This window comes from Saccoglossus kowalevskii, chromosome 19 (genome assembly GCF_978046115.1).
Source record: "Saccoglossus kowalevskii chromosome 19, keSacKowa6.1, whole genome shotgun sequence".
In the NCBI taxonomy this organism is placed as follows: domain Eukaryota; kingdom Metazoa; phylum Hemichordata; class Enteropneusta; family Harrimaniidae; genus Saccoglossus; species Saccoglossus kowalevskii.
The window spans coordinates 16,664,422-16,677,070 of record NC_140659.1 but is presented as its reverse complement, the minus strand read 5'-3'; the positions used below and the strand labels follow the sequence as shown (position 1 = coordinate 16,677,070).

The 12,649-nt window shown below is 33.5% G+C and overlaps 1 protein-coding gene across 5 annotated transcripts in view; it reads left to right on the top strand.

The window, feature by feature from the left end:
• LOC100374258 (stress-activated protein kinase JNK-like) overlaps positions 1-9,375 on the top strand; it is a 70,201-nt gene extending 60,826 nt beyond the window's left edge. For 3 of the 5 annotated variants that reach the window (XM_085493815.1, XM_085493813.1, XM_085493811.1), the window contains 3 exons: positions 775-838; positions 2,199-2,276; positions 5,070-9,375. In XM_085493815.1, coding sequence (XP_085349941.1) covers positions 775-838; positions 2,199-2,276; positions 5,070-5,122 — 195 coding nt within the window. In that variant the 3' untranslated portion in view covers positions 5,123-9,375. The remainder of the gene's footprint in view (positions 1-774; positions 839-2,198; positions 2,277-5,069) is intronic. The other 2 variants (XM_085493814.1, XM_085493812.1) reach the window with 1 other exon arrangement.
• Positions 9,376-12,649: the final 3,274 nt, after the last annotated feature.

Here is a 12,649-nt window from a genome sequence, read left to right as displayed (position 1 = left end):
TTGCTCCGATCATGAGCATCTGAGTTCTTCATCACAAATTTTATTTTGTCGTTACATATCCTTATTTACAAACAATTTATTAGTAATTATTCACTTTTATTATGCATATTAACACATTTGCAGCCATGCTCCACTAACACTCAGTGCATGACTGATGGAGTATGTCTTAACCGAGTTGACATATTCCCTCAGTTTACACCAGTTTGCAGTGCATTATTTGAGTTGGCCTTGAACGTTCCTTATTTTAAAAACCAAGAAATGAGTGGTTGGGGGTTTCAAGCAGGTGCAAGTGTGTTTATTCCATTGTTTTACTGTTGTTGGCTGCTGAATTTCAAAGATATGGCAAATATCTTGTTACTGATAGCTGAGCGTAAAAATGCTTTAGTGTACAATTCATCTTGTGAATTTTTTAGTGGTAATTAACCCTTTGATCACAAAATAAATAATTGCATACCGTACATTTATGTTATTTTTTCAAAAAATGTGTTAAGAACTATAGACATTAGAAAATTATTATTAAATTATTATGGTTGTATAAAAATACGTTACAATGGGAACAATTTTGCTCCGGTGAAATATTATGGTGTTCAAAGGGTTTATTTGGCAAAAATATAAAAAAGATACTTTGATTTGTGTTTCAAATTTAAAACAAAGATATTTGTAAAACAAGACTGAAATAGATGATGGTCTTGTTACATTCCACTCCAGATATTCAATACAACTCACTGTATGTTAGTGGTAATTTTGTCTTAAATGATATTTTTGTTTTTATAGCCACCACCCTTGCCATATGATCACGATATTGATGAAAGGGAACATACTATTGAGCAGTGGAAGGGTATGTACTAAAGCGATAATGAAAAACTTGCTAAATTAAATCCATGTCACTACTGTAAATGAGTAATATTCACCGGGTTTAAATTTCGCTGATTTATCATTTCAGGCATATTCAGTGAGTTTTAAATTCACGGTTATATCATTTAGATAATGTGTTCTTTGCTAAATTTTACATATTCACTGGGTTTTTATTTAGCGCATTTTTCAGTTAGCGAAATAAGCAAAATTAAAACCCTGTGAATAATTAACCCCTTTACAGTATGTAAATTAGCAGTACGGTAGAACTTATTGTTTTCCTGTCAAACTCATGAACTTTTTTAAGTTAATGCCAATAAAAAATTCAAATGGGTTGTGATTTTTATGACATGCTAACTTGCATAAATATGAAACATAAATACTTTGAAGATGTTTTTTTCGCTACATGATATCTGAGCAGGCTGACTTTCAGTCGGATTTACTACCCACTCTTGAACCAAGAAAAATATAATAAAATTCCTGGTTCAAATAACAACTGCATGCCTTCATTTTCATGTAAATTTGATACATAGTTTAGAACAGAAACATGCAGGGTATTTTGCGAACTACTGAAGCTTGTATTAACTGTTGCCAATGGACCGTTGCTATATGCAGAGAACATTTATTTAAGATGACATGACTCAAAATTTTTGCTAGGTTTCAATAACCCGGTGTGGGATTTTAGATTAACATTTACGTATATTCATCAGAGAGACATGTAATAAGCATAATAAATCACTTTATTTTCCTCTCATACAAGTGTAAACAACAGGCAATTGATTTTCTGTGTTTCTGATGTAAACGTTTATATTTGTCAAGTACATGTATACATATTAGAATGCCTGAGTCAATTATTAATCAAAATGATAATGAAGTATTGCGATGACATACAATGTTAATTTCTAGTCAGTGATTTCTATGTTAAAATTGTCAGACCTCAAAATGTGGGTATCACTTTGATAAGCTTTTGAACTATGTGTTATCAAGGCTCTTTAAGATAAATTATGTGACTTTTATATGCGATGAAGATCTCATGAGTTCTTTGCATGTGTCAATCAAAATATTTTCATCAATGGCGTCACAGAACAAGAAAATAAAAGAAAATACAAAGATAAATACTAATCAATTCTTTCGTGAATTCACTCCTTTGCATTTATTAGTATTTCTAGAAACTTGTGTTGTCTTGCAATACTAGTATTCATAAGTTTTTCAATTCCTGCGAGATCTTCATCGCATGTCACATCACTCATACTCTTATCTTATAAATTATCTTATAAGTTATACAATTTAAATTAGAAATAACATGCGATTATAAATGTGTGTTTTTTTTCTGTTTTTTTTTACAGATCTAATTTATAAGGAGGTATTAAACTTTGACAAACCCCATACGTTACCTGTACAGCGTATCTCATCTAATAACAAAGGTAGAGATCACTGCAGGAACACTACCACAAGGCTTTATTGTTTACAAACTTACAGCCCTGATCTCTGTACCTTGATACTTGATTTATTCTTTTCTGTTTCGGTTTTCAAGTTCCTGCCTGTCTCTATGTTGCCTTGCAAACATTGCCTTTCATTTTGCTTAGCAGTGGTCTGAAATAATCACAGAAGCACAAATAACTATTAGCCTTAGCAAGATAAGGAGTTTTAGCATATTTTGATTTATCAATAGTGAGATAGGGGGTTCTAACACACTAGCATTTATTTTTAGTGAGATAGGAGGTTTTTGTTTTTTAGAGGGTTATGGTTATCTTTAGTGAGAATAGGTTCTGGCTTTTTAGAAGGTTTTCATAAGCAAGATAGGGGGTTCCAGCATACTAGCATTTATCTTTAGTGAGATAGGAGGTTTTTGTTTTTTAGAGGATTATCTTTAGTGAGATAGAAGGTTCTTGCGTTTTAAGGGGTTTTTATCAGCAAGATAGGGGGTTTCTTGCAAATTAGCATTTATTTTTTGTGAGATATACAGTTCTAGTACATTTTAATTTAACATTAGCGAGATTTGGGTTTTCACTCTTTTAGGTTTATCTTTAGTGAGATAGGGGTTCCTGCTTTTTAGAGGATTATCTTTAGTGAGATAAGTGCTTCAGTTGATGATCTTTGATATCATAGATGTGTATTGACGATGGTTTAGCATCCAAAGTATATTCATAACAATAGCAAGAAACAAGTCAGTAAGTTGCTAGGAGTAGGTTATGTTAGTGCCTTAAATAATCACTGACTGTTTTGCATTGATTTCAAATTTAAAAAATAATTACTGACTTCAAAACATTCAGTCAACAAATGTTTTTAAGATTCTGCAATAATTTCAGACCACCCCTTAGGCCAAAAAAAAAGATTTTGTTTTTCTCTCGTCTGAGGTAAAATTGAAAAACGATGCAGTGATAGTTTTAATTTTGTTGTTTAATTTTAAAATTCATTGTCACAAAAAGAAGATAACATTTATTAAATTATTTTAAATACATGTACTAAAAGTTGATTTTGTTTGACAAAATACCTTCTGATTAAGAAAACAAACATTTCCCTATAGTGTATGTGGTGCTCTTCACCAGTACATAAAATCAAAGAAATAATTCTTGAGGTAAAGGTTTCAAACTAATACATGTGATGAGAGAAACAAAACTTTTTTTTTTTGGCCTTAAGGTTTTCTATGTGTCGCTGTTCTGTGGACTTGTACTTGTGTGTTTTGCATGCGTATTAATGTATGTGAATCTGATTTGCTGTTTGTGACATTTTCACCACATACCTCAGCTAAGCAAATAGTAACATAAATGATGCAGGATCCATTTTGTAATGCTCTTACAATACACACTATTATGTTGCAAAACATCAAATGTTTTAGAGGTTATATACCGCAAGTGAGTGTATAAGACCTAGAACATATCCATAGATGGGTGAGGCACATGATAAAATCAACAACAACTCTAGTATATTGTAAAATACTTTATTTTCGCTGAAAAGGCTTTTTGGGTGTTTTGTATGGAATTTATTTTCACTGATTTTTTATGAGTTGAATGTGAAATATAAGAAAACAGTTGTATTCACTTGAAACTATTTTCATGAAAGCATCCCTTCAGCGAAAATAAATTCCAAGTGGAAATAAAGTATTAGGGTAGCAGTGATACTGACGATACACTATTTTTGCACTTAAACAATACAAAGTTGACTTCTCTTGGCACCCGATGGATACAGTTGACACTTACTGCTTTCATTTGGCACTCGCTGTCTTCACTGACACTTATTGGACAGTGAATATGATAGAATAAATGATGCTCCAAGTTACAATTGTGCTGCTAAATACTTGGTAATGAGGTATCTGAATATCTTGCTGTATTGTTATTGTCTCTGTGTATATCTTTTACAGTGAATCTTGAATGTTTTGGGGGACAGGAAATCTGAAAAAAATGCTTGTTACTGCTGTACCTTCAAGTTTTGGCTGTACAAAGTGTGCCCTCCTAGCCGATATGACTTGCCGATATGACTTGTCGATATGATATGCTAATTCACTAGTGCAACAAAAAATCATACATAGATATAGTGATCTTGAATAACATCTACTATAGTTATGGATTTGTAATTTGTTGAAATGAAATTCATATTTTATAAACAAAAATAAGAAAAGCAAGGGCTAAAACATTTTTGTTGCCTCAAGTCAAAGCCTGACCTCCCGAACAGTTAACTAGCTGAGTCAACTTGATTTTATGGATTTTATTTTGACTCTGATCCCTAAAAAAATCAGTTCTTTTAGAGCACGCTGTGTACAGACTATGATTAATAACTGAAGTTGTCATTCAATTAATAAGCGAGTTTCTCTCTCAATACAAACAAGAAACACTGTAAAACCAAAGAAGATCACACTTTTGCATCTTGAACATGCTATTCACTGCATCTACAGTTTGAATTTTACCTGTAACAAGGATTTCTGAACATTTGCCAACATTGTATGACCTTGGGTCAGCCCCCCACCCAAAAAAAACAACAGTATGACCTTAGGTCAGTTTGTTCAGAAACTCTACAACCTTTATGTAAGTACTTTGCAGTGCTATATAACCTTGGGTAATTTCGTTCAGAAACTTTAGGTCATGAACGAGGCTGTGTGACCTTGGGTTGGCTCATTTCTGTGGTGTGTGTGTTTCAAGGAGTAATCTTCTTTCAATATTCAAAGATGAGAAATTGTTCACATCTTTGAACATTATTTATCCTCTGCTTTGATATTACAGATGCAGAAATGGATCATGATGGTCATGCAGGTGCCGCGAACCGCGCCAGATAGCAAAGCACAAAGAATCAAACCTTCGTGACCATAATTTGAGACAAGTCATCGCCAACACATAAATGTGGTTGTCCTGGCAACAAGTCTGGTATCCTGGCAACAAGTCTTTGTAAATTATTCTACCTAAATGACTGTATTCCTGTAAGATCTCCTTAAACTTTTCTATCAATGTTAATTATTGTCTTAAAAATAATCATGTCAGGTTTTTTTCAGTAGGGGCTAGTTTGTGGGCTGGATGTTTATTGAACTTGGTGAAGTCTTCCTATGTCTGTACTGTAAATATACATAATTTGAAGAATTTTTTTTTTTAGGAAAGATAGGTTTTTGTGATGTGTAAAGATAACTGGATCGTTTTTTGCATTTACAAAGGCTGTACGTACTTTAGTCCATTATGTAAGACTCCACTACCATTAGGCTTGCTTAGTTTACTTCAGTGCAACAGTATTTTTCAGATAAATGAAAAAAAAAACATCATGCTAGAATAAATTTTAAAATATTAATGAGTTTGAATGAGTTTTGTCTGTATATCATGAAGTGTCGGGAATCAATTCTACTCCATTTGATTCTGAAATTAAAGATAAATTAAAAAATGATAAACAGTGTCAGACTTGCTGTTTTATTACTGTATAATTGTACTGAAGTTCTTTTCAACAAAATTGGCTTGTGTTTTATCAAAATGCTTGCTGCAGAAATAACATTGAAGAAAAATTCTAGCAATTGTTGCATCATGACTTTGATCAAAATCAATTTTAGCATCGTCTTGCATAATGGACTGTTTTCCATTCTAAAAATATTCTTGTTTTCTCTCGTCTGGCACCTACTGTTATTTTCTGTCGCTTTGCTTCTCACACAACCGAAGCTTTCTGTCTGGAGGTCTTACAGGAAAAAAAAAATATGAAACCTTTACTGTGAAAACTTATCAGGGAGATACTGTTTCTATGTAAAAGTAATTTCACCACCTGGAAACAAAACTATGCCTCAATAGATTATTATACTTAGGGAGTCATTCCCAAATATGGCAAGTCGCGTGATAACATCAAATAAGAATCTGTATTCAAATGACTAGACTCCTTAACTGTATGAACCATTTTGTTTGACTCCCTATTACGGTAGTTTTGTGTATTTTGCAAGATTAAAATTATCATTGGTAAATAATTGTGAGGTGGATGTATGTGAATGTTTTTAGAGAAGGGCTTCTTATGTCAGTCATCGCTGTGTATAATCTTTAATTTGACTGATTCCGATATTTTTATTTACTTTTATCTGCTTGAAGACGTCTCAATTGTGTGTATATGATAGATTGATGCCCCTCATGTTAGTGGTGATTTGGAGAGGAAGTGACTTTGCATAATGAGCTGATTGATTACATTATTCTTATTTCAGATTATTTGATTTGGAATTTTAACAATCTGAGTTGTAATCATAAATTCATATTTGGATTAATTTCATGCTTTTATTTATCCACTACAGTTGCTTCATTTATCACTCTAAAACAAATTAGACTCCAATATACACACGGATATGACTTTGAATTTTAGCCTCAATTGAGATCTCTTTCTCAATGTTAATAAGTCATATTAAGCAGGTATGTTGAAATATAAGCTCCCTTGTGCCAAGCTGAGTGGGACAAGTGTAATTAATTTCTGTGTTTTATATATTCAAAGCTTGCCATCCCTAACTAACTTTTTTGTTCACTGCGGGATCTTGAGTAATGCGTGAATGGCACGGACTGAACGTCTGCCACAAAAATTTATCAATTTGTTTTTGAACCCTCCCCCCATAGTTCAATGTGAAAATGCCTATCTTTCAAAAGGGTAGATGGTTTTGAAATATCCTTACTTCTTCAAAATTGATCATCATCAAATGTGTGTAGCACATCATTTAGCGTAGAAATACCCCAAAAGTACTTTTGCATTCGTCGAATCAAAGCTATGATGTTTGTTTGTTTTTATGTTCAACGATTTCACGCATAACACAGTATCTTGCAGTAAATGGTCTTTTCAAACAATTTATTGTTTATTCTAACTTCATGCAAGTAATCCCACATCAATCTGATGAAATAGTTCATCTCTGTGGTGTTTTTCTCAGCCAAGATTGTGTGATTTTTGTTAATAGTGAAGAGCTCAGTGTAGCACTTACTGCTAGCAATGGAAATTATATTTAAAATTAAGAATTGTCAACCACCAGTTTGCTCCTCATACAAGAACTATACCCTAATTCAATCCCTTCCATAATTGGGTTTACACAACTTAGTTAATTCTTAGTTAATTTGGACATCATGGTTTTTGTTGTATCAAGATCAACCACCACAGTCAAAATAAATTTATAAATAGATTTACTTTTAGATGTTTACAATTTGTTGGCCTCTGTGCATTTCACCCAATTCAAGTATTTTATTATTTCTGTTAAGTTACTGGTATTTACAAAAATTATTGTCTTCATTGATTTTGATCTATACCGATAACCGAGATAAGTCCAGAATTGCAATTTGGGTTTTGTGAAAATGAATTTCTTTCTAAGTTTATTAACAAAAAGCACAAGTTTCTTTACAAGATTATATATGCATAATGCCAATCTTTTTTTTGATAAAAATCTCCATCAATGAGTTCCCTATTCAGCTGGTATTTGAATATATAAATATGCAAATTTTATATGACACATACAGGGGTTATAAGGAAGAACAAGTAGACAGATGGCTGAACAGAACTGTGAAGAACATTTTTCTGTACAGCAGAGGATGATTCAAATATGCATAGCTTATGTAACTTTTTCAAGTTAAACATCTACCCTTCCCTCGCCATAAATAAAAAAAACTAATAAATAAATAAATAAATAAAAGTTTGAAGAGTACAAAAAAACAATATTAACTACAGTGTCATACAGATAAACTCACTAACCAGAAATGTTTTTGTTTTTTTTCTTAATGTGCACAAAAACTAGTGTGTTAAAACATTCTGTAATTGTATGTATTGACACAGTAGATTCTTCAATCCATCAAAGACAGACAGTGATATTAGCACAGTGAGGAGTATTACAAGTGGCCCTCCTTCCTCCAAAACTTTGTTTAACCTCTATGTATTTTATTTCCATGACCGTCTCTTAGGAGTATACAGAATCAAATTATAGTGTCCTCTTAATCTATGTTAGACTAAACGCTGTCTATTATCTTGAGACTCTGAAAAGTCTTTGAATAATAGAATTAGTTAATCGGTCTGCAGGGCTATGGGCGGGCTTTACCTACAGGTCATTCGGCGTACGCGAGTTTTAATGGTAATGTACTGAAGTCATAGCAACAGCCAATTAATATTCTGTGCCGTCTACTTAATGGCACTCTGAATGACTTGATTCCAGGCTATATATATTTCTATATGATTTAGCCCCAGTTTAAGGAGTTTAAGCTAAATTGAAGTCATCTTCATATTTGCATTTTACGGGTTAATATCATTAGGATTACCAGAAAATATTCTGAAAAACTGAGAAATGTCACAGAAAAACAGTTATTATTGATATGAATCCTAGTACATAGTTTGTTGAAACATCTCAAAAGAATTGATTAATATAAATTTTAATTCATTAACTTTCCTGTGTGATAAGTTTTCCATTGCTGTATTATGAGGGGAAGTTCATCTATGTGTAGTAATATGCTCAGTAGAGCAAAATAAAAATTCCCCCATAATGCATTGCATATATGTGCAGTAACATTCTCAGTAGTGCAAAATTTGAAATCATCTCAAACCGCCCCAACATTCAGCGGTAATCTTGAAAACAAATTAGACTTTTAAAACTTCTAGAATTAATCATTTGTAAAATTGTGATATCCACTTGATCCCGATCCCAATGTCTACGTGTTATAGGGGTAAACTGTCTTGATCAATTCAATGGATTTTAGGAACTGTTGGAAAAATATTGTACTATTCAAAATATTATTAAGCATTTACATCAAGTATTGTTGGGTATTGAGTTCCTTTTGAATTTCTTTTGCTGTTATTTTCATGAATTTTTTTTTTTTTATCTGGCCCCTGCATATTGACTCCGAATTTTCCATAGGCAAAATGATTCGGTTTGGCTTCCACTACACATTTTTGTTTACACTTTTACACTCGGATCAGCCACAATTAACTTATGTAAAAAGATTTTGATTGATTTGAGACATGTAGTTTTTGTGAAGACATTTTTTTTAAATAGAATTCCTATAGCGTAGGACAATGTATATTAACACTTGTCAAAACTGAATAAATTCTCAGTGGTATTCATTCATGTTTGTTTTTTGATTCTTTACCATACTCTCAATGTGTGTCCTTCTGTCTGTCTGTCTGTCTGTCTGTCTGTCCATCCATGCATGCGTGCATTTCAGTTATTCACAATACTTTCTGAATATGTGTACAGAGAATGAAACCAATATGTGTCTCTCCCTTTTTATCCGTATGTATGCGTGCATTGGGTTCTGTCTGTCTATCCATCACATTATCTCAGAAGTTCGGATTTGTTTTCCTGTTCAGATACACATAGCCAATTGGTCCAAACATCTCTAAGTTGTGCTGGTCAATCCTGTTCAAACTTAGAATATAGGTAACACCTATTGCATACTGAAGTACCGGTATATCTATTATCCTTGGCGGCCATTTTGTTCATCAAAAGTACTTTTTCATTTTTGCTTATAAATTGAGAATACAATTACTAAGTTTATTCAGAATTGGTTATTTCCTGAAGATGCAAGATTCTATTCAATATGGCTGACCAGTGGCCATTTTGTTAATGGTTGTCACTGTGTGGTATTTGTATGATTAGATCTACCAAACACTGGTTGATTATTATGTAATTAGGTGAATAATATGCCTGAATTTCAACCAAAACCTTATCAGGTATGTGCACGATCCAAGGAAATCAAACCAAATAGTGAAGCTGCATTAAGGCTAACTTTGGTCATGGTGTAACAAATTTCTCTGAAACAAAAAAAAGAAACTAGTGAACTTTGACAAAGACAACTGAACACAGCAAAGATTAGTATTACTATTTTAATTCATATAAATATAAAAGACTCAATATACTATGTGTGACAATTCATACTGCTCTTCCAAATGAATCTTCATTCAAATGGTGGTATACAGCCCTGAGCGTCTTCTACAACAGAATTGAACCAGATGATTGTAAAAAGACAATCATGTGTGGTTTACAATCTCCAATTGAATATAGGTGTATGGTTTACAATCTACACATGAATGCAGGTGTGTGGTTTACAATCTACACATGAATACAGGTGTGTGGTTTACAATCTACACATGAATACAGGTGTGTGGTTTACAATCTGCACATGAATACAGGTGTGTGGTTTACAATCTACACATGAATACAGGTGTGTGGTTTACAATCTACACATGAATACAGGTGTGTGGTTTACAATCTACACATGAATACAGGTGTGTGGTTTACAATCTGCACATGAATACAGGTGTGTGGTTTACAATCTGCACATGAATACAGGTGTGTGGTTTACAATCTACACATGAATACAGGTGTGTGGTTTACAATCTGCACATGAATACAGGTGTGTGGTTTACAATCTGCACATGAATACAGGTGTGTGGTTTACAATCTGCACATGAATACAGGTGTGTGGTTTACAATCTACACATGAATACAGGTGTGTGGTTTACAATCTACACATGAATACAGATGTGTGGTTTACAATCTACACATGAATACAGGTGTGTGGTTTACAATCTACACATGAATACAGGTGTGTGATTTACAATCTACACATGAATACAGGTGTGTGGTTTACAATCTACACATGAATGCAGGTGTGTGGTTTACAATCTACACATGAATACAGGTGTGTGATTTACAAATCTACACATGAATACAGGTGTGTGGTTTACAATCTACACATGAATGCAGGTGTGTGATTTACAATCCACACATGAATACAGGTGTGTGGTTTACAATCTACACATGAATACAGGTGTGTGGTTTACAATCTACACATGAATGCAGGTGTGTGATTTACAATCCACACATGAATACAGGTGTGTGGTTTACAATCTACACATGAATACAGGTGTGTGGTTTACAATCTACACATGAATGCAGGTGTGTGATTTACAATCCACACATGAATACAGGTGTATGGTTTACAATCTACACATGAATACAGGTGTGTGATTTACAATCCACACATGAATACAGGTGTGTGGTTTACAATCTACACATGAATACAGGTGTGTGGTTTACAATCTACACATGAATGCAGGTGTGTGATTTACAATCCACACATGAATGCAGGTGTGTGGTTTACAATCTACACATGAATACAGGTGTGTGGTTTACAATCTACACATGAATACAGGTGTGTGGTTTACAATCTACACATGAATGCAGGTGTGTGATTTACAATCCACACATGAATACAGGTGTGTGGTTTGCAATCTACACATGAATACAGGTGTGTGGTTTACAATCTACACATGAATGCAGGTGTGTGATTTACAATCTACACATGAATACAGGTGTGTGGTTTACAATCTACACATGAATACAGGTGTGTGGTTTACAATCTACACATGAATACAGGTGTGTGATTTACAATCTACACATGAATACAGGTGTGTGGTTTACAATCTACACATGAATACAGGTGTGTGGTTTACAATCTACACATGAATACAGGTGTGTGGTTTACAATCTACACATGAATACAGGTGTGTGGTTTACAATCTACACATGAATACAGGTGTGTGGTTTACAATCTACACATGAATGCAGGTGTGTGATTTACAATCTACACATGAATACAGGTGTGTGGTTTACAATCTACACATGAATACAGGTGTGTGGTTTACAATCTACACATGAATACAGGTGTGTGGTTTACAATCTACACACAAAAATAAGTGTGTGGTTTACAATCCACACATGAATACAGGTGTGTGGTTTGCAATCTACATATGAATACAGATGTGTGGTTTACAATCTACACATGAATACAGGTGTGTGGTTTACAATCTACACACAAAAATAGGTGTGTGGTTTACAATCCACACATGAATACAGATGTGTGGTTTACAATCCACACATGAATACAGATGTGTGGTTTACAATCTACACATGAATACAGATGTGTGGTTTACAATCTACACATGAATACAGATGTGTGGTTTACAATCTACACATGAATACTGATGTGTGGTTTACAATCTACACATGAATACAGATGCGTGGTTTACAATCCACACATGAATATAGGTGTGTGGTTTACAATCCACACATGAATACAGATGTGTGGTTTACAATCTACACACGAATACAGATGTGTGGTTTACAATCTACACATGAATACAGGTGTGTGGTTTACAATCCACACATGAATATAGGTGTGTGGTTTACAATCCACGAATGAATAGATGTGTGGTTTACAATCCACACATGAATACAGATGTGTGGTTTACAATCCACACATGAATACAGATGTGTGGTTTACAATCTACACATGAATACAGATGTGTGGTTTACAATCTACACATGAATACA